The sequence below is a fragment of the Protomyctophum bolini genome (assembly GCF_963924005.1).
Source record: "Protomyctophum bolini genome assembly, chromosome: 16".
Classification (NCBI taxonomy): domain Eukaryota; kingdom Metazoa; phylum Chordata; class Actinopteri; order Myctophiformes; family Myctophidae; genus Protomyctophum; species Protomyctophum bolini.
In genome coordinates this window covers 33,829,250-33,852,685 of record NC_137877.1, presented here as the reverse complement: position 1 = coordinate 33,852,685, position 23,436 = coordinate 33,829,250, and the positions used below count along the sequence as shown (strand labels likewise).

The window sequence follows — 23,436 nt, the reverse complement described above, 5'->3', positions numbered from 1 at the left end:
TCACATGACCAAGTATGAATCAGGCTGTATGTAGCCCAATGGCTAATCGAGTCTTCGGCAATCATCTACCAGCTGGCTACAGTCCCAGCGCATCAGGTATCTCTGCCTGCGTCCTCTTCGCTCCAAGGTCAACTTTAAAGCATCATTCTGGAATTTAGCCAACACACGGATTCTGACCTACTTTTGAGCTATGTAAGGTTTATGATTTAAAAATGTACAGTCACAGTACTGAACTACTGTGGAGGAAGTAGGGATATCGCTGTCATGTGAGTAAACGGGACAACAAAAATGAGGTGAGACGATTCAGAAACTACGGAAGCAAAAATAACTACATTCCTGATTTTCCTAATATGATCGCAATCATTCAAGTCAGATAATGTGATATCAGATCATTTTACATATTTCATCACAATTGATTTGTAATACACTTAGACCCATAGGGTGTGCCACTAATATTACTGTTGTAGAAATATCTTTTTCTTTTTTTTGAGCAGTGCCTCCGTTCCATTACGCAGCTATGTGTGTCCCAGTACGTATGTTATTTCTCGACCGTTTCGGACGCAGGAAGGCTCGCCGGAACAGGACCGCCCCCCCTGGGTGTGTCCCTGGGGGTCTGGATGTTCTGGGGACCCCCCGGAGACCTCCACACAGTAACTCTGTCATTTCTCAAAGATTCTTTCCAAATATAATCAAAGTACAGTACAGAGCACAGTACACTACAATACAGTACAGAGCACAGTACAGTACAGTAACTATAACAACAAATGTAGTTGCATCGCTCAGTTCACACTTTTTACCAAATTAGGAACAACTAGTCCTTACCAGTTCGAAGTATGTACAGAGTGTGGGTGATGCGCTTTAATAGATCATATTATTGGTATATATTTTGGTCCGCGAAGCACAGCACAATTTGAGAAAGTGAAAAGGGGCTTTGAGAAGCCCTGCATAACGTAATGGTCAATGCTTCAGATCAATTGGTTCAGCCAGTGAAGAGCAGCGGGGTTAGGACAGACAGACAGACAGATAGACATGTCTAAAGTTATAGGAAGATGATCTTGGGAGTCATGCGACAATTATGAACATCAAACTGGGTTTTGAGAACATACCGTTTACCTGTAATTAGGTTCCCAAATTAGAGGGGGATAGGCCTATTTCTCACAAAAATGCCATATACTAGTGTACAGTAACATGAACACAACATCCCATCAACCGCAAACTGGAATTTATGTTGAGGGGCCGGTACAGAGTGGACTTCCAAAAGCATTTCACTTCTGCCCATAAGGTGCGCCACAAATGCACAATGTACCGTAACTTCCGGACTATAAAGCGCACCTGAATATAAGCCGCACCAGCTAAATTTTGGGAAAAAAACAAATGTGTACAAGCCGCACTGGACTATAAGCCGCAGGCGTTTTAACTGCCACCTGCTGGACGCACAGCCAACCTCAGACTGCCGAGGCGATTTAAAGGCTGCACACACAGGACAGAGATCCTGTTTTGGGCGTCCATCTTAATGCTAAATAAATAGCGTCAATGCTGGCGAGCTAAAATATAGCCACCCTTGCTCTAGAAAGCGCCAATGTTTCCATCTAGACCACTGGATAATCAGCAAAGACCTCCGAACATTGCGCGTTTTATCCAAACCACCTCCAGCTCCGTATATTTTGAGTTATTCAGCTTTTTAGTCAGCCTGTATAATGGGATGCGGACGGGAGCGCGGTTGCGCAACCCGGCCTAGGATCGCTAAAGAAGGAAAGGCCAAGCCAAAATAATGTGAGCGTTTCCTCTCTGAGGTCCTTTTAGTTAACAATTATGTGATGCATACTGTAAAATGGTTCACTGGCTTTGATACAGAACATTAGGTGGTCACTTAATGTTCTGTATCAAAGCCTCTGACCATCCTTGTTCCATCACATTCAATTCACCCTGTTTGAACGGTGATGAAATGTCAGAGCTAATTTCAAACATACAGAATACTGTATGCAATATATTATACCACGGCATGACAACTGTGTTCTGGATAAATGATACATGTACAGTAGGAATGTGAGAGAGAGCTTCCATCTATCTTGCTTTATTCTGAGTTACTGTGGCTGACAGTCAGTCAATATCAGAGAGGGCCTTGCTAAACGTGTAACATTATGTAACTCACTCAAGGCCAACGTAGCGTTTATGGAAGTGGGTCAACTGACCGTAACCAGCAGCACATATAGAAACACACATAATCTGTATGTATGTACAGTATTTGTAGGGGGACGTGTACAGTATGTGCATGTTAGGTGTATGATGACGTGGTGGACAATCCCAGTAGCTGAGTCAAAGTTTAGATACTCCTTGTCAAATATTACTCCACTACAAGTGCAAGCTTGTAGATCGGCTATTTTAGCCATTTGTGATTTGAAGTGAATGTTAAAGTGGTGTAAAGCGTGTCTGTGGGTTTTATAAACATTGAACAAATACAAGTTATTAACAAGCGCTTGTGACTTCATTATAACCACTTTGGAACCATTGTTCACACAGGTTATTTTTCTGAGAAGTAACCGTTTTGGAAATACCAGGTTTCTGGCCGACAGCGATGATGTGTGCAGTTACCTTGCTGCCGGTCAGCTGAGCCAGGTGAGGTTTGAGGTCTTCTCCAATCACAGAGTAGATGGCCACCAGACAGAAGACACTGGCCTTCCTCACACTGCTCTCCGTGTTGTCATAACCCTGGTGAACACAACACAATGTCATAACCCTGGTGAACACAACACAATGTCATAACCCTGGTGAACACAACACAACACAACACAATGTCATAACCCTGGTGAACACAACACAACACAATGTCATAACCCTGGTGAACACAACACAACACAATGTCATAACCCTGGTGAACACAACACAACACAATGTCATAACCCTGGTGAACACAACACAATGTCATAACCCTGGTGAACACAACACAACACAATGTCATAACCCTGGTGAACACAACACAACACAATGTCATAACCCTGGTGAACACAACACAACACAATGTCATAACCCTGGTGAACACAACACAACACAATGTCATAACCCTGGTGAACACAACACAACACAATGTCATAACCCTGGTGAACACAACACAACACAATGTCATAACCCTGGTGAACACAACACAATGTCATAACCCTGGTGAACACAACACAACACATCAGCTAACCCTGCTCTGTGTTGTCATAACCCTGGTGAACACAACACAACACATCAGCTAACACTGCTCTCTGGGTTGTCATAACCCTGGTGAACACAACACAATGTCATAACCCTGGTGAACACAACACAACACAATGTCATAACCCTGGTGAACACAACACAACACAATGTCATAACCCTGGTGAACACAACACAACACATCAGCTAACCCTGCTCTGTGTTGTCATAACCCTGGTGAACACAACACAACACAACAGCTAACACTGCTCTCTGTGTTGTCATAACCCTGGTGAACACAACACAACACAACAGCTAACACTGCTCTCTGTCCCAGTTTGATATGCATTAGGACACAGACCCATTTTTGATTTTAAAAATAAATTCACACGTGTGAAGTGAGGGGCACTCTTATCGTCATACATCACATTCCGTGCTCAAAGCCAATCAAATCATCACAATGTGCTACACACAAACACACAAAACTGGCCAATCAAATCATCACAAATGTGGTACACACAAACACACAAAGCTGGACATAGGAGGCGCCCCTCAAAAAACCAAGACGTCTCTGGGACCCCAATCTAAACTGTACATTGTTTGTTTAACTCTGGGAGTGTGTGAAATGAACCATTTGGTTCCATTTGTACATTCTCTGAGTTACAGGCCCAAAAGTGTCTAAATGGAGTGCACTCGCATGCAACACAACACATCCCCCAACACAACATTCACAATTAGAAGACAAACACACACTGATGTGTATATCGTTATGACTGTACCGTACATATCATTTGTGGACTCTAATTAAGCTCTGTAACACGTTGAACTCTGTTCTGACTAAGTTGCGTGTCAGTGTCTGGCTTTCAGGTTTTAGTGAAAGTCTGCAGCTCAATGATCCAATGCTGTAACAGATCATCTAACAATACATTATCAAAACATATACAGTATAGGTAGTATAGGTTCGAATAAAAGCATAATTTTACATAATCATCATAATGGTTTCCATGTTAAAAAACGTTCATACGATAAGATGTTTATTGTTTCTGAATTCAGTTTTGTTTAACGCATCCACTTCAACTCAAATCAAATAGCAGCATCGACAAATAAATACAGATACAGCAACATTGTGCCATAAACTGTTCGGTCTGTCCTAAGTCAAGATATCATACTTTTGTCAGATAAAAAACATCCGTAATACATACAATAATGAATCTTAAAATAATAAGTTGCACCACAAGAAACCAACCGCTACATATTAGCCATATAATATATTTTCTAAAAATAGCGGAAATAGCCGATCTACAACGTTACAATGTGTTGAATCCGCTATTTTAACTCATTCATTTGAAAAGATTAAGTTATTATTTGTGTGACAATTAATCATCAAGTAAAAGACAGCCCCAGTCATTTTGTCCAACCTGCAGAGTGCAGACAGACAGACAGACAGACAGGCAGGCAGCATTCCAGAAGAGGCAAGGGTTATGACAGGGAGAGCAAAGTACATGCAAACATTTCCAGGTACAAATAAGGCAAATTGTTCCCACTGTCCAAATATGAACATGTTGTCCAAATAAGCCTTTAGACGCTGGAACCCCCCCCCCACACACACACACACACACACACACACACACACACACACACACACACACACACACCAAGGTCACACCATTTACACAAGTTGTCATCTCTAGACTTCAGCTGGTTTTCTATTAACCCTCTATTATCCAACACAGTACATGAGGTTGTGTGTATGAAATACAGTAAAGTAAACTACATCAAATTATAGTTTGATTTGACTTGTTTTTTTATATGAATAGTCTAATTAATATTCTAACTTCTTAAGAGTGAAGCCAGATGGTTGGGTGGCATGTCGCAATATAGTATGTTATGCTGCATTAGGTTACGTTAGATTTGGTTGTTATTAATTTTTTTAGTATAAAAATGTTGTGTAATCCACTTTACAACCTCCTTTTGCTCGATCTACTGATTCGGGGACGATGCCCATTGGGTTATGCAAATCCCGTTGTGCTGTACCCATTATCATAGTACAGTAGTTGGAGGCCAGTCCAATGACATCAGTACTGTACATCAGTACTGTACAAATTAACCTTAGCGTCTCTTTTCTGGGAATGTCGTTTGGCAAGAATTCTGCAAAAACAGCCAATGTGTATGCGTTGTGAGCTTATAGACTGGCTATTTTTGTCAAAGAGATTTGTGGTGTGTAGGGGGGGAAACCGAGGGGACCTAGTATATAGCCCTGGAGGACCCCAGTGAATGAAGTATAGGAAGTACTTGGTTATGTTATGTTATGTTCCCTCAGACTTCACTAAAGGGTTCTCTTGTGCGTGTCGTGTCGTGTTATGTCATGAGAGCTGCTGTACCTGCAACAGTCCAGGTATGATGTCGGGCAGCAGTTGGATCAGCGAGTCCTTGGTGATGCGTTCTATGACCTTGGTCTGCATCTTAATGGCAGCCAGGTTGATGGGGTAGTCCGCTGTCTGGACGATGGGACACAGCACCTTGATGCACTGCTCTGGATGGATGGAGCCGGCCAGGGTGGCCGCGGCCTCCTCCGCTGCTCGCACCACCTGGACCACGGACAGACAGACAGACAGCACACACTCCATCTGTCATGGTCATAACTGGAGATGGATGGCATTCATTGAAACTTTTTTCACAAATTGTATTAATTCATTTAAAAATAGTGAAAATAGGTTAACTCACACTCGCACGCACACACACACACACACACACACACACACACACACACACACACACACACACACACACACACACACACACACACACACACACACACACACACACACACACACACACACACACACACACACACACACACACACACACACACACACACACACACACACACACACACACACACACACACACACACACACACACACCTCCTTGTGAGAGTCTTTGTGGGCTTCCAGGGTCTTCATGATGGTCAGCTCAGCGTAGTTCTTGAACCTGACCGGCTGGTTCTTCAAGATCTCCTTCAGAACACGCAGTGCCATGGCCCGGATGGTGTGCTGTGGACACGACACTATATATATGACCTTCCACAGTATGTCTAACGTCTAATGACTACGGTGCCAATCTGTATGAAGTCTGTAAATGGTAAATGGTGCATTTATATAGCGCCTTTATCCAAGATCCTCTGGGATCCTTGAAGTGGTTCTAAATGGACACTTACAGATCTATAACTCTGAGAGAGTATACAAATGGAACCAAAAGGACACGTTACGGGGGTACCTTGATATTAAAACATTTGAGAACCAGAACTCCCTTTCCACTTCTGTTTTTTCTTCTTTGCGGTTTTTCATCTATGTCACGGTAACTTAAACAGGGAATGACGCAACACGCCTTAATTTGTCTTCATAGCGATCATAGAGATTTTGCTCAGTTTAGCTGATCTTTAAAACGTCTGCTGAGGTGTCTCACATGGGGGGTGGGGGTTGTTCAGATCAGTGAATCTGTGCAAACGATGTGCACATGCAGTAAGGACACTGGGAGCATGAGGTATCTCGGCTGCTTGCCTCGTAGATGATGTCACAGGCCAATGATGTCCAGACATTTCTCTTTTCGCGATAACGACAACATCATTACATCCCTGGCATATACTACACGTGTGCACGTGTATGCAGTTTCTCTGTTTATGCAATGCTGTCTGCCCCCGCGAGTTGCAGAGGAACGCACGACTAATGGGCTTGTTAAAAACAAGTCCCCTTTTAAACAAGAGAATACCAGCACTCACGGTTTGATTTTTTTTTTTAAACACCCGTGTGAAATGAAGGCCGCTCTTGTCATCGTACATCAATTAGCGGACATCTGACATTGCTACATAAGATGGTCCCTTATTGGCTAAGCGTTCCCACCAATTGATTGGTTAGCCGATTTGCTCGTTTACACATGTCAATGTCAATGGCGTTTAATGTTTTGATGTTTAATTTACATCATATTTAGCGGAATTATCAGCTCTTATCATCATACATCATCATCATCTCATACTGGCCAATCAGAATGCCTGTTGCCTGTGATTGGTTGGATGATTTGCTCGTAAATGTTCCCTTCAATGTCAGTGGCTTTTAATGTTTGGATGTTTAATTTACAATGTTTTTAAGTCTTTTCTTCTGTGGGGTCATTTTCTGATGTGGGTCCACAGCCAATTTCATATCATTTCTAGGGCGCTTGACGTGAAACAGCTTGAGAACCACTGACATAGAAACATAGGTTTTTCAGAAAACTGTCATGATTTTTAGTAGAATGGGCCTTAGGTCTAAATGGGTTAATCGATGATAAGACACCTCTAATGCGAGTGCCATACAGTACATACGTCCTTATCTCCCAGGGTCTCCAGCAGGAGGAGCAGGATGGTTTTAAAGTGCTCGTCCCAGACGGCTGCGTTGTCCTCTCTGGTGATCTTCAGCAGCTCCACCAGCGCCCCCTTCCTCTCGTCCGCACGGTCGTTGTGATTGGACAGCTCCTTCAACAGGTCCGCCACCAGGTCACAGTGATCCTGACCCACTGTGGACGTGGAGGAGATACTGTGTTCACTGATGCGGAAACAGACTGTCCAATGACAAACAAGTAAATATAGGCATTTGCGCGCGCGCGCGCGCACGCACACACACACACACACACACACACACACACTAGGGCATTAAGCAACTAGTCGACTAATCCACTAGTCAACCTTGTTGGTACTAGTTGACTACTTGATAAAAAAAACGTTGAAAAAAACGTTTTGTAGGCCTCAAGATCAGGTAGATTATAGTTATAGTCACCAATGTACACAGTTTTTAAATGTACAAATATTAGTTTAACAACTAGTCAACTAGTAAACTAGGCAACTAGTACAAATGACTAGAAGTTAATGCACACACACACACACACACACACACACACACACACACACACACACACACACACACACACTTGGGTCAGTAAGTACAGTCAGTAACAGCACAGGGTTAGTGAGACATGAAACATGATAGATGAACTATACTGTACAAGCGCACTGGACTGAACACACAGTGTCAGTCAGTCAGTCAGTTATAGTTAGTCAGGAGGTAGAGTGCATCATTACCAGAACCAAACACCTTGGGAAGAACCATCTTGTTTTCACCACATTCCTGCCGACGGCCTGGAGAGACGGATGGAAGGGATGGAGAGATGGAGAGATGTTTAGACAGAGACGAGGGCGGGATGGAGAGATGGTTGAGGAGATGATGGAGGGATGGAAAGGGCGAGGGAGGAATAAAGTAATGGAAGGAGGGATGGAGAGATCGACAAGGGATAGAGAGATGGAGGGAGGGATAGAGGAAGCACAGCAAGTGATGTGAGGATGGGGAGTACGGTAGCTCATCCTACACAACCGCACTGTGATGTGACGTAACTGTAATAATGAATCACAATTCCATGGTGACTCGGTCACGGTCAACAGATGGGTTCCCACAAAGACATTTAATGAATGATATGAGGAAAGTCGACATCATCGTATACTTGAGTCCTCTGTCGCTTCTGTATAATTAAGTCAAGTCTAATGTCAGTAAAAATAGAACAACATTGAGGTCCCAGACCTTTCTCCCTCCTGGGTCTCAAACTGTGGAATGAACTGCCTATTGCAGTCTTAACGACTGCCCCCCCCCCCCTTTCCACCATGGTTTGCCTGGTCTCACCATTTATTTACCTTGTTGTTTGTGGACTAGAGTTCATTCTTATTCGGCTATTCCGATCTCACACTCGTAACTGGCTCAGTGCTCTGGATAAGAGTGTCTGCTAAATGCCTACTGCACACGTGGGACTCACAGTCTCGGAACTGTTCCACGTCGTCGTCGAACACGGCCTCCTTCAGCGCGCTCTTGTCGTAGGAGCCGATCAGCGTCTCTCCGTAGCCGTAGGGGGCGAACTCTCTGCCCCGCGGCCCAGAGAAGGAGCGCGGAGACGGGGTGTTCAGGAGAGACGTCTTGTTGTCCAGCGCCGTGCGGCCGCCTTCCACCGTGTCCAATCCCAGACGGGCGTCTGAACCCGGCGAGGGAGCCACGCCTTCCCTACCCGCCTGGACAGGAAGACACACGATTCTTATTTGACTTATTTCTGTTCATAGTAGTAATAATACGAACGAGGAAATAAACATACAAAGTATGGTAACAAACCCACTCCTATGCCGCTGATCTGAGATCATGTTGGGATCTGGTGTGAGATTGGCTGTACAAGACAGGGTGAACTGATTGGGTAACAGACCCCTGTGTACTAGACAGGATGAATTGTGATTGGAGGACAGGGTGTGCTATTGGACAGAGACTGGCAGGTAAACTGAATCGTAGCAGTGCTAGTGCTGACACTTGCTGGTGTCATTTTAGCCGCAGACACCCAAACTTGCCTGGTCGTTTTTAGTTTTTTTTCGTTCTTTTTGTTTATTGGAATTTTTCAGTTTACAAAAAGGTGAAAGTGATCAAAATATTATATAAGCAACAAAATATTAAAGCAAGACACAAGATTGAAATAAAATCAAAAAGACAACATTGAGGAAAAAAGCTGTAGTGTAGACGGCACCGCTGACAACTTACCGCGTCGTCTCTCTTGCCGTCGCGTCTGATTGGCTCGTTGAGCTCATCCTGGCTCCGGTAGCTGAAGCTCTGTATGGCCTCTGTGACCCCGCGCAATGAGCTGTAGATCTCCTCTGAGTTCATGTTCTCTGTGTCATATTCCATCATACTGTACGAACGCACACGCACACGCAAACACACACACACACACACACACACACACACACACACACACACACACACGCAAACACACGCATGATCACATGCTAACAGGAGAAAGGCACACAGGGTTCGTGTGACGCCTTGTGACAGACCCGACTTGAAATATCTCATATCTCCGTCATGCTGAATTGTACTGTACTATTATGGTTACAGTTAGCCAATCGGAATGGAATATGAAAAATCACACCCGGGACGCTCTTATCATTGTAAATCATCATGACGTAAAATAGACGTGAATAGATTCATTGTCAATGGGAAGTTAATGTTTGTGTAGGACAAAGTTTGTGCACACAGCCACACACCAAAAGCTGGATATAGGAGGGGCTAGCACCCCTCCAAATTGTGAATGATCACATACAGTATGACGCCAGAGCGCATATCGATTTGCGTGAGTTTTGGACAAAATTTGTAGCAAAAAGCGGTTTTAAAGAAATTGCAAAAGGATGGAAAATCTTCGCCAGGCAGAAATGGACGGGCACCTACACGGGGAGAACTTATACCTCTCCAGCCCTCCTCTCTCTCCCTCTCTCCTCACCCTTACCTGGGCGAGTACGCTCGACGCAGGCCCCTGAGTGGGGGGGCAGCGGGGGCAGGGGGGTGAGACGCAGGAGGAGGAGGAGGGGCAGAGGGAGCGGGGGAGGGGGGGTTCTTGACCGGCACGTCGACTCCCCAACCCCATAACCGACTGTTGGGATGGACGGACAGACAGACAGACACAGACAGACAGACAGACAGACAGACAGACAGACAGACAGACAGACAGACAGACAGACAGACAGACAGACAGACGGACGGACGGACGGAGGGAGGGAAGAAGAGGTAGGGGGGACGGTTAGCAGGTTAGCAGACAGGGCAAGAGGGAGGAGAAGGATGGAGGGATGAAAAGAAAGGTGCAGGAGGAGAGAAAAAAAGGAAAGCATAAAGCATAAAGTCACAAGGAGAGGAGAAACCTCTGAACACACAAACGTTTTGCATCTTTAGTCATTTGTTTAATCATTTTGACCATTATTTCTCCTTCAATCATCTTGAAACCAGAATAGGTGACATATAGAACTACAATTATCATTGTCAGATACCAGGTTTGGTATCGGATGTTTCTGTGTATCAGAGTTTAAAGTACAGGGAAACTAAAGACACAAACACCTTTGGTTAACAATACCAATCAGTCCAAATCACAGCAGCTCTCTAGCTAGTTAGTTAGTTAGTTAGTTAGTAAGTAGGCTCGTTAGTAGGCTAGTTAGTAGGCTAGTTCACCACTAGTGGCCCCAGGACCACATGTTAAGTGGAATGGTTCATGAGTATGTGGAGGAACCAGTCTGGAACTCTTCTTAAACTAGTTTCTATCCAAGAGCATCAGGGAGGTGGGTCAGGCCTCAGTGAGAGAGGTGAGAGAAGGTTGGTTACCTTGGAGACAGGCCTCCATGGGAACAGTTGGTAGGGGAGGTGAGTGGACTGGTCCTACTGGGGGTGTGGCGAGGTGGAGTCCGACCAATCGTGTTGCTCGGAGAGCCCTGGAAGACAAGAATGAGCATGATGTTTGATTCTGCAAAATCATTTTTTCAAAATGATACAAAATAAATTGCCAAGACATACACTACTACAGTATGTCTTTTGCAAAAATATCTCAAATATACTATGGAAATATATTTCCGTGGTCTGCTCTACACTACACAAAGAGCATTTCTATAAATGAGGACTTTCACTTTGTATGTTAATCACATATAGAGCACAATATGAGTAGTATGGGAGGTTACCTTTTTATGAATGTATGATAGATTTTATTGAATATTTAACAGAGGTACCTTGTGGGCGTGGCATTTTGATGACGTCACCAAAGTGGGTGTGTGTGGTACGGCCATTTTGATGACGTCACCAAAGTGGGTGTGTGGTACGGCCATTTTGATGACGTCAGCATGGTGGTGTGTGTTTGGGTCTATGTTCAGGCATGTCTGTGGCACCCTGAGGTGTGAGGAATGGGGACGGGGGGTTAATTATATGATTAGGTATTGTGAGAGAAGGGTCGCCCGCACCCCCGCTTACGCCTTTTATTGGTTTTTGAAGGGACAGACAGTAGGCTGACAGGAAACGGGAGAGAGATGGGGGGATGACATGCAGTAAAGGCCGTGTCGGGCTCGGGAGTCGAACCCGCGGCACACTGCGACTGGATCACCAGGCGGTTACGCCACCGCCTGGGCTCCCCGCTGTCTCTTATTGTATAGCTGGAGATACTGTTATCTGACCAACTGTTGTGTAAATACCCTCCAGCTGCATGTGTGTGTGTGTGTGTGTGTGTGTGTGTGTGTGTGTGTGTGTGTGTGTGTATGTGCGTGCGTGCCTGCGTGTGTGTGTGTGTGTGTGTGTGTGTGTGTGCCTGCGTGTGTGTGTGTGTGTGTGTGTGTGTGTGTGTGTGTCAACATATGCTACTTTCACTTTCACTGCTACTTTCGCCCTCCCATACTACTAATATGAATGTACCGTATATAGAACAAAACCACAAGAGAATGAGATCAAATAAAACAACAGTAATACATTGAAAGAAAACAAAACTCAAAAATGAGAAACAAATTACTCTCCCCTCTCCAACCAACAAACAGGTCATTTTCAATATCAAAACCTCTCTGCCAGAAAGAATGTGCAGAATTAGGCGTACATACTGTAACGGTAACAGGTACGGTCGCCCCTTTTTTCATCTCGCCCCACTACTCTACCTAGCTGTAAATAACAAACATAATTCATGTTGGTGATTATATAAAAGGTATTATATTAATTTCTCATTGTTAAGTTCACTCTGTATATCCACGAGTATAGAGACCGACTACTATACAATCAAATAAATCTGTATACAAGATCATTTCAGAGTTCAGAGAGGGAGGTAAATACTAAATTAACTGTTAACTACATTAACTAGAGAATTACATATTGAAAATAATGACAAACCGCAGAAACATGTTTTGTAGCACCTATTAACCCATCCAGGACGGGAACCCCTTTTGGAGTTTTAAGCATTATGTTATACTATCTACAAGCTCTACAAGCTTGTAGATCTGCTATTTTTTGAAAAATTGTGAAAATGTGGCGCAAATCTTTGAATGTATATTCTTTCAGAGCGAACGTTTATAACTCAAACTCCAGCCCTGGCCGGGCCCCTCCTGTGAAAGTTTCTCCACAGCCAATGTCCGACTTTTCCCAGGCTGGATGGATATACAGGAACCACCGGGCGGCCGGTGGGGGAGAAGTCTAACGCAGCACACAACATATTTACAGATGGGGGTCCGCAGCCAAATACAGATAATCCTGGGGGTCCTTGACATGAAAAAGGTTGAGCACCACTGACATGGAAAACGGTTTTTTACTGATTTAAACTCACCATACTGCTGCTGCTGTTGCTGGAGTTCTTCAGGTGGCTGTGCAGCAGCTTGGTGGCTCCGTCCTGGAAGGTTTTAGGCAGAGCTCCCAGCAGCATGGTGAACTCTGGGGTGTTCAGCTCAAACAGGGAGATCAGAACCACCTGGGCTGCCTGGAGTCAACACAACAACAACAACAACAGAACAGTTTATTCCGTTCATATTCAGTCATGTACACAGAGTAGAGAAGTCATGTGATGTCCCTGGTTCAGATGTCGCCATAATATAGATTGAAACGTGATTATAGTCAAATATCAATTAAAAAAAAGTATTAAATTAATCTTACAATAAAACTACAAAGGCATGCCATTTTGGTATCAATAAGAATTTAGTTTTTAAAATGTGGCCAAAGTAGGCCTTTTACTTGTACATTTTGCATCATGCAAGAGAAATTAATTCGTAAAAATTGTGCGTAAATAAAGTAATGTTCACAATACTTCTAGAACCAAGGAAACCATTTGTCTTCTCTGCTTCACACCTGGTACACTACACTCCTTCACAAAGACAAGACCGGTGAGACTTCAAAATGCAGTCAGTGAAAAGGTATTAAAATGGAGAACAATCAATGAATCCTTTGTCGAGTGTGTCCCTTTGTCATGCAAGTGAGGACACACACACACACACACACGCACAAACCATTTTAAGAGGTACTTATGACTTAAGACCTAAGAACCCAAACTGCTTTCAATCCAAGATGATTTTTCAACGGCAGACATTTCCAGTGGAAGTGAAGTTGCATTGTCCCAAAAGCTTGAACCAAGTTAATGATCGAGGCAGATTTAGACAAACAACTTCTGTATAGAACATGCATTAGGTTTCAACTACGTTTGGCATTAACTGATAGTATTACCCGTTATTAAGTGCATTGAAGATTTACAAAGACTTTGAGTGATTCTTGTACAGAACCAAAGTGAACATGTAGGTTAAGGTGAGTCAAATCAGACAATGTGTTAGGCACATAGCAGAGAAAACAGCATTCATCATCAGCATACATTCACACAGGAGCAACAAATCATTACTGCACTTCTTTAAAAAGGTTAGGCTAATAACTAGACGTTACACGACAGACTAAAACCATTTGGCTGGCAATCAACCCTAGAGTTAGGACAACGTTTTCTAGGGTTATTACAGCAAACAAGCATACACAAAGATAAGAGAGTTGAGTGAGAGGTGCCAAACTGCAGTTTTCACAGGCAGCAGTTATAAGACGGTAGTTGGGGTGAGCTAGCAAACGGGCACGGCAGGGCGTTGCGTGCTCTGTGCATGGTGACTGTCCGTCGTCGGAGAAAGTCTACCTGCTGCTTACACCTCTCTTCCTGGTTATCGTTGGCGGGCATGGCGGCTGCAGCAGCAGCCAGCTCCTCACTCAGAAAGCTATGAAGCGTCTGGGGCAGTGGCAGGGCAGAATGACTCATGTTAACCACTTCAACCCTCTAGTCTTAGAGAAACCCACTCCAGTTCTATACCAAACGTCTTTGCCAGAAATAGCAGCTCTACAAGCTCAAAACGTGTAGCGTTACAACGCATTTTGAGCTTGTGAATCTGCAATTTTGCTATTTTTGCTATTTTGTTATTTTGTTCCCCCAGAATATGGATGCTGGGGTTCACGTGGTTGAAGCGGGTCACACTAGTGACATTTCATACAGTTCACACACAGCGGTGGGAGGACCACTCAGATTTTTCTTTCTGTTCAAAATATGCTTATAGTAGCAAACGTAAAAGTACTTATTATGCATAATGGCCCATTTCACAATCATATTGGATTGCATATTGCAATTAGCAATGCATTAATGAATGTGTTCATCACTTTAACGTGACAGCTGGTAAAGATGGGGCTGATTGTAATTACTTCACGTGCTGCTGGGTAGATTAACCTATACAGTATAACATCATGTATCATTTGATGTATGTTTTGTATTATAATCTAAATCTGTAACAGTGATATTGTAGTAGTGGAATAAAAAGCACAATATTTGCCTCTGACATGTGGTGCAGTGGAAAAAAAGTATAAATGTTTAAAAAAAGAAAATAAATACTCAACCACGGTAAAAGTAAGCCACCTGCCTAGGAGCGACCTCTCAAACAATCATGAGGACACACTCAAATACTTTTCAACTTTCACCTGAAACCCCCCCCATCCCCTAACCCCCATGCACCGACACACTCAGGTGAATGACTTTATTTGGAAGGACACTCAGTATTTGAAAAGTAGGTGAATGACTTTATTTGGAAGGACACTCAGTATTGGAAAAACAAACAGCCAGAGAAGATAGAGAAGATAATGGTCTAGTGGAGCCAAGGCCGTTCGGAAAAGGAACAGGACTATTATCAAAGTTTACAACTGTCGCTGAATAAACACTACAGCCATGGGAACCAACCAGTGCTGATATAGAGTGTAGACAGACGTACAGTACGTCTGCGTCTGTGCTCGGCTGCTTTAGCCACTTGAACCATAGCATCCCGTCCGTCCATTTGTCCGTCCCACCAACGGACGGACAACCCCAAAACATAATACCAACAGCCACGGCAGAGTGTGCCAAGCGGAGGCATAAAATAGTTCTGCATCACAGATTTATAATAATCTGCTTTCCTGGAACCCCAGCTGACAAGAAGTGTACTATCTTGTTACATCAGAGGTTACATCAGGGATTCTACTTTGATGATGTCAGAGGTGACAGGAAGTGTACCTTGGTGACACCAGAGGTGACTGTATTGCCTACCTTCCTGACTTCAGAGCTCTTGGGTTCCGTGGTCCAGGTGATGATACGAGACACGGCCAGACGAGTCTCACTGGAGTTCACAAAGTCTGTGGGATCCATCTGGCGCACCAGCGACTCAATGTACTTCAAAATGGCCACCTTCACCTATGCACGCACACACGAACACACATAGTACTGTATCTAGTACTATAGTTCACAATTACTGTACAGTACTACTACTATAGTAATATTGTGCTGTGTAGTAGGCTAATACATTGTACAGGATAGTAATGTGGTGGTCTACCTTCAGATTAGGGGTTTGCGTCTGGTCTACTATGAACCTCATCAGGATGTTGAACTGCTGGTCGAAGGGGAACGACTCTCTGGAGAAGAAAGAGGAAGTAGAATCCATCAGACATGGAAACAGGACCTGGTTAACTGAGAGTAGAAGTGGGGTGGATCTTCCTGTCTCATGTCTCTGTGACGCAAGCAGCAAAAACCTGGATGGTTTCCCACTAGTGTTTACCTGTCTTGTGCAAACACTGTTTGCTGCTGGGGGGGGGGGGGGGCACCCAGCCAAGCCAGACCCACTGTGGGCATTGCTAGAGTGCAATGCCATTATCAGAGTACCGGTACTTGAAGTCCAGTCTGGAGCCCTCTGGAACACCATATTTGAGACGGTAGACTGCTTCGGTTATATCAGTCAATATGGTCAATATTTGGTCATATTTGAGTGTGGACTTCCAACTTACAGACCGACGCCTCAAGCTACGTCCGACTGTAACAGAGACTACAACTGTACCACATGCCGTTTCTGGGCTACCAATGAAGCGACCGATTTCAAACCTGACACTGACATTTCCTGGGGGCATCAGGTTCTTGGAATACGTGAAGGACCGACATCCACACTCGTCTCGCACGCACGCACACGCACACGCACACGCACACGCACACGCACACGCACACACACACACACACACACACACACACACACACACACACACACACACACACACACACACACACACACACACACACACACACACACACACACACACACACACACACACGTGGTATTTATAGGTTGTTGTACCTGGTGATGTCCAGAGCCTTCTGAACCTTGGCCTGCACAGAGCCCAGAAGGTCAGCGCCCATCTTCTTCAGTAGCTGGGTCAACAGGACAAAGAGCCAGTCCTGCAGGTCCTCTCTGTGCACCGTGACAAAGTCCACCAGCGTCTCCAGGAACATGCTGAACACCTACGTAGGAAGAAACACACAGGGTCAATGAACCTTCACGTTCTCCTGTCCACCCCGACACCTGACCACCTGGATGATCACACACAGTGCATTAGATTAAACTAGTGCCTTATTTATCAACGGTTGTACACCGGGGTCACCAAAAACAATTACACTCAAGAAAACTAACAAAACCTACAATTATTATTATTACACAATTCACAATTATTACATGCACAAGTAAATACAACTAGAGAACGTACAAGAATGTCTATCTTGATCAGTTTCACTGTTATTTATATACCTACAGTACATACGTAGACAGTAAAATAATTCTGGACCAAATTACAGACCATATCGGACCGAATCACGTAACTAAATAACTAGGAAATGATGCAGCTCTCAGGCTACACATACTGTAGTGTGGCTACAATGTGGATCAGCCATGCAACAAAATAAATCTTATAGGGGTCCCGAAGATAGGTAATAATATCTATGGGGGACGGGGGTCCGTGACATAATAATAGATAGCAAATTTGGGAAAAAAATTGTTTCATGATAAGTAATTTATAATGCTGACTTTACTGTAAATTATATTTCTAAGATAAACAACTTAATAATAATAATTAATAATAATACAATAACATGAATACCTCTCCAACATACAAATAAACTGAAATAAAACTGAAAACAGTTCATGCTAGTCTTGTCTAGTCAGTAATGTTTAATAATGTTTTAAAATGCACACTTACTCGCTGCAGTTAAATCCACACCAAGTGAGACCATGCAACAACAAGAGAAATACAGTTAGTTTCAAACAGACAACAGCAGACAGTCATTGTATTACTTAATAATAACAGCATGCGTCTTATATTACTGTTATACTCAAGCCATGAACCTCTTTGTTTAGAAGAATCACACCCGTGTGAACTGAGCAGTATCAAAAAATACATATATGACCTTTTAACAATACAAATACCACTACCTTGCTGTGTGGATCTGCAAACATCCTGGTGAAGATCTCACAAAGTCTCTTCAATTCCACTCGGCTGTAAGCAAGAAAAACATACAGAGGTCAGAGGGTCTGGTATCGGCCTCAAAGTGGGGTCCAGGGACCGTCATGGTTCCTTGAAGGATTAACAGGTCTGTAACTCTGAAAGCGTACTAATGGAAACAAAAAGACCCATAAGGGGCCATGTGGTTCCATTTGTACACTCTCAGAGTAATGGGAGGCATCTCCGTTTGAGAACAACTGCCCTACCACCCGATCCACTACCAATCATCCGATTCAATGGAAAGGAATTACATCCAAAAGGGTTAGAAATTGTACTCTTTCCATTGAATGGGGTGATTCATAGTACATCGGCTGGCCCTACAGTACCTACAGTACCAGTGTTCCCAATCAACTCAATTGATTGGTTGGGAAATCATTCACATGCCAGACACAAAAAATATATCAGCATAATGCATTTAAAACACTTTCCATTGTTAATTTGAAGTGAATTGAACTTGACTTTGCAGTTCTCTATCAGCCTTCTTTGGCAGACAATACCCACATTGTGTACAGTTTACCTGAGTATTCTTTGGCTCTTGAGAAGATTCTGGAGACCCATTAAACCCTCCTTCCTCTCAGACCAGTTGGAACTGGCGCAGTGGTTGAGGACCTCGGCCACGTCCTCCGTCTGGCGGAGGTAGTGGGGGATGCCTCCGTTCCGGGAGCTGTACGACCTCTCGGAGCAGGCGCTGGACGCGTCGCTGTTGGCGTCGTCGTCCGAGTACATCCCCGGAGACTCGTACCGCCGCCTCAAAGGCTTCCTCTGTGGACAGACGGGGACAATGCTGTGAGCTTTAGGGCAGGTTTTTTTCTTTTCTTTTTTTTATTTATACATTTTCAGGTTTAAAGAAAAGACATACTTTAAGGTTTAGGGCAGGTTAATGATGGAGCTGCGGTCCAGCCTGAGACAGTGTGGCTGTTGAAACGTTGGTATCTTTTGTGTTATCTGTCTCTCTCGTCCTTAATAAACATTTTTGGAATTTAAGAAACGAGTGTGCAGCTACTTTGATGTTTTCAAATAACTAATTGGGCTCCCAACAAGGCTCCCATTGCCGTTCATTAGCCATGCATGTGGACACTGTACTGTATAGCTTTCTTTGTGCTATTCAATTTGAGGGAATTCCCCAAATATGATTGGCAGAGAGAATGACTTTTTCTGTTGAACATTAGTAAGCAAAGATCTTGATTAGAAATGCAATGAAATGTTTGGAAGAACGTGAGGAGATCAATAATATAGTGTGGCAAAAAACACCCTACATTTTCAGTGTATTTCTGTCCAAAATGTTGATTTAGCTAAACATTGATATCCCACTTGAGTGTATGGAATGTACGCCCAATGACGTGAAATGACATGTTTGATCAATATTTTGCAGCATTTCATTGCCTCACTATATTATTGCCCTTATATTAGAACAATGGAATTTACGTTAAAAATTGGCAACGTTTTCCTGTTAAGAATAAAATAAAAGAGAATAAAGAATAAAAACAATTCACACATGATGCGCAACTGAAGCAACCACCTCCCATTCTCTCCAGTCTATACAAGCGACAGAGTGGAGCTTCCGCAAAATGACATTAAGTGCTGGCATGTGGAGTTCCTGACTCAGCATCAAATCAAACTTTATTTATAAAGCACATTTACAACACCCATTGTTGACCAAAGTGCAAGGTTCAAAGTACAAGATAAAAACAAAGCATCAACATATACTGCGCATGTATGTACGCAAAACATATTCAAAGTTAAAACATGATTAAAAGCCAAGGAGAATCATGAGTCAGTCTTAAGTAAGGATTTATGCACGTGTTGGCCACTCCAATATCAGCACATCTGACTTAAAACAATGAAGAACAGCACACAAAGAAACACAATGGGTACAAGATGCAAAAACTAAAACATTCAAGGTGAAACTAAAGAAGGTGGGAGGGATTTGATGAAGCTGCCAGTCAGTGGGATGAGGTTCTGTGACCACTATGTGAGAGCAAACTGGACTACTACCTTATTCCTGGAGTCTCCTAATAGCTGAGATGTAACAGAAAACCCAGAGGAGAAGAGGAGAGAGGGATGGTGATTCAACACAGGTCAAGTACACCGCCCCTTTTGGGGCTAGGCTGTCCGGTCATGTTTCATGGAGAGACTAAAGTATTTCATGTTTTCATTCCAAACAAACAGCTTATTTTACTGATTAAAGAAAGGGTGCGTTTGGAAATATTCTTTGAGAATGCTGGAGTGCACCCCAGGTGCTCTCTGAATTGTAAATTCAGAGCGTTTGGAATGACAAGTGGTGTTCTGACGAGCACCTGTCCGCTGTGTGAATATAGTCAATTGGAGTAGTAATTACAAAATGTCATGGTTGCAGCTTATCTGATACTTTAGACAGGATTCAACATGCATAATTATGAATTGGTATAAATCATGTTTATACGTAGTATAAATTCATGTTCATTTGAATTTATTTTAAAATATGAAAATTGCAACGAGTATCTAGTCTGACCATTAACTGATATCAGAGCACTCTATGTCTATGATGTCAAAAGCAAAGTGCTCTGAATTTGGTGTCGATTCTCTGAGCGTAGTTTCCGAACGCACCCAAAATGGACTGCATTGACATATCGCCTGTTTGACAAGCCAGTAGCCTCCAACAGCTTCTATAGTGACTTGACTCACCAGAGCATCGGCCACTGCAGCCTCCACCTCGGTACCGGTGTTGAGAACCCGCATGGCGTTGACGGATGCAGAGATTCTAGCTTGATGGATCAAACCGTATCGATCTGGATGGGGGTGGATGTAGAGACACAAGGAGGTAAGTAGAGCTTAGCCTCATGACAAAAACAAAGAGGACCACAATAACTTACCTTAATAGGCATCAGTGAACATACACCATACAGAGGAACCACCTTATTACTGAATTTAGAGTAACCAATTGTTTTTACCACTTCTTCCTACAAATTTAGTCATGCCAATTAACCTTTGCCACACATGTATGTGTTGGATTGGGTGCAGCATCAAAGATGATCCTCACCAACCCAGCTCCGCCCCCCCCCCGGACCATGGCCACAACTGTGTATACAGTATACAGATACAGTAGATCAGTGCTTCTCAAAATGAGTTCTAAATGGACCCAAGCTTGTAGGTCTATAACTGTGATACTGAGAGTACCGGTATACACATGGAACTAAATGGCCCCATTCATAAATGGTCCATTCAGACAAATCCACAGAGGGCCATTACTGAGGTGTACACATTAAGCTGATTAGCTACACCTGGCCAAGATGGGAGGACCACGGTGGATTCACCCCTAGACTCTGCGGTGGCTTTTCTACAAGCGTCTTTTAGATCTTGAGTCGACTATTTTCACTATGCATCATACATTCATAGTATACCTCAACGAGGTATACGGGGCTTAAATGGCTGGTAGAAACAAGAGGCTCTTCTCAGTGAACTCATATTTCAACACTATGACATGTGAAGGGATAAGAGATGCTCGAGAAAAGAAAAGTGCTACAATCTCCAAACATCAAAAGTAAAATAACTACAAATCATCAGCCAAAGGAAAAGGATCAGAGGGAAAACTACCAGCTCCGTCCAGGTAGTGAGACAATGATCCAGAGAGGAATGAAACCACATTTCATAAACTTCACAAGCATGCAAACTAAATGACTCTAAATGAAAAACAACACACAACCACGAATGATTACTTAAATCTGCAAATGTAAATATAGCACAAATAACAGCACAGCTCACAGGCTGCCAGGTCATTTGTATTTACTCAATCAAAATTTGCAGCAGCAAACAACAACAAAATGAATCTCGTCTGAGATCAAATACTAATACAATTCACAGTTCCAGTGAATTTCACTGAGAAATTGAAATAATTATTAAAGAGCAACTAACAAAACAAAACCACAAAAAACACACTTACACCAGGATTGACGACTGAGCAGATGAGCACAATAATATGAAAACGTGATAAAGGAACAGCTAAGTGAAAGGTTAAACTAGGGTGGCCAACTACCTGAAATTCAAAGAAGGGACACCTGGTTGGGCAATGAAAACCAGCAGTAGACTACATGAAAACCAGAAATAAACTAGCGGTAGGTAAAAACCAGCAGTATCCTCGGGTAATACCGGACATGGACAGAAGATAGACTGTGTTCTGTACGGAGGCATGCTGGTATGTGTACACACAACGTAACAGGAGCACAAGAGAACAGTGGGACATGGGGGGCATGGTGGATGGGGTTTTGAGGTTTCTGGTCATGCAGGTCACCTGTCTGGCCATGGGGGTCCGCTGTGGAGAGAGCACTGGTGGAACGGGAGTGACGTCGAGAGGCTGTCGGACAGGAGGAGGAGGGGGAGAGGGGAGGGAGAGGAGGGGCAAGGGGAGAGGAGGAGGAGGAGGAGAAGAGAGGAAGGTTGGGGTGACACCCCCAGACCCTGGGGGTCAGTGACAAGCTACTTTAACGACCTTGAAGATTTTTTGAGAGAGCCCTTGGCTTTTTCACACTGCAGGGAAATCACTAACTCACGGATGTCTGTTTCATGCCTGCTATACTTGGATTGGACTGGATTTGGACAGTTTATACACATCGATTCTTAGACCAGGTTCAGGTTAGCTTAGGACATGTTTTGTCGTCCAAGCTGAATAATGTATTTCGGCTAGGGAGGTAGACCCATAGTTCATACGTATCCTTTCTCCCCAAACTACAAATAAGGACAACATTGTGGGAGGGGACAATACTGTATGTCAATGCATGGAGTGACTATACTGTACACTGGAACCAAACCAGACAAATCTACAGTACAGACATAAATATCATCTGTTAATGACGCTACTAGCGTAAACATCAGCTGGTACTATTGACGGTACATAATATAAGCTGGTATGAAGCCTTTGTAACACACCACTAAATACAGTTCACCACAATACTAACTTACTACACTGACAGCACATCCATAGAGCTCACAGTGACATGCTCCTATATACTAGAGCTGACTAATGATGCCATGTCACAGGACCAAGGAACTGTGCAGTGTGTTTTCACTGGATCAGACAGATTCTCTGTCCATTCCA

General features: G+C 43.5%; 1 protein-coding gene across 9 annotated transcripts in view; it reads right to left on the bottom strand.

The window, feature by feature from the left end:
• clasp1a (cytoplasmic linker associated protein 1a) overlaps positions 1-23,436 on the bottom strand; it is a 74,788-nt gene that overhangs the window by 2,392 nt on the left and 48,960 nt on the right. For 3 of the 9 annotated variants that reach the window (XM_080785897.1, XM_080785898.1, XM_080785899.1), the window contains 15 exons: positions 21,030-21,133; positions 18,883-19,127; positions 18,293-18,359; positions 17,168-17,331; positions 16,379-16,457; positions 16,096-16,239; positions 13,339-13,488; positions 11,376-11,482; positions 9,771-9,918; positions 9,010-9,259; positions 8,288-8,344; positions 7,535-7,725; positions 6,102-6,230; positions 5,559-5,765; positions 2,593-2,709 (listed from right to left, as the gene is read on the bottom strand). In XM_080785897.1, coding sequence (XP_080642023.1) covers positions 2,593-2,709; positions 5,559-5,765; positions 6,102-6,230; positions 7,535-7,725; positions 8,288-8,344; positions 9,010-9,259; positions 9,771-9,918; positions 11,376-11,482; positions 13,339-13,488; positions 16,096-16,239; positions 16,379-16,457; positions 17,168-17,331; positions 18,293-18,359; positions 18,883-19,127; positions 21,030-21,133 — 2,159 coding nt within the window. Of the gene's footprint in view, positions 1-2,592; positions 2,710-5,558; positions 5,766-6,101; positions 6,231-7,534; positions 7,726-8,287; positions 8,345-9,009; positions 9,260-9,770; positions 9,919-11,375; positions 11,483-13,338; positions 13,489-14,670; positions 14,761-16,095; positions 16,240-16,378; positions 16,458-17,167; positions 17,332-18,292; positions 18,360-18,882; positions 19,128-20,360; positions 20,385-21,029; positions 21,134-22,632; positions 22,696-23,436 lie in introns of all 9 variants that reach the window. The other 6 variants (XM_080785894.1, XM_080785896.1, XM_080785893.1 and 3 more) reach the window with 4 other exon arrangements.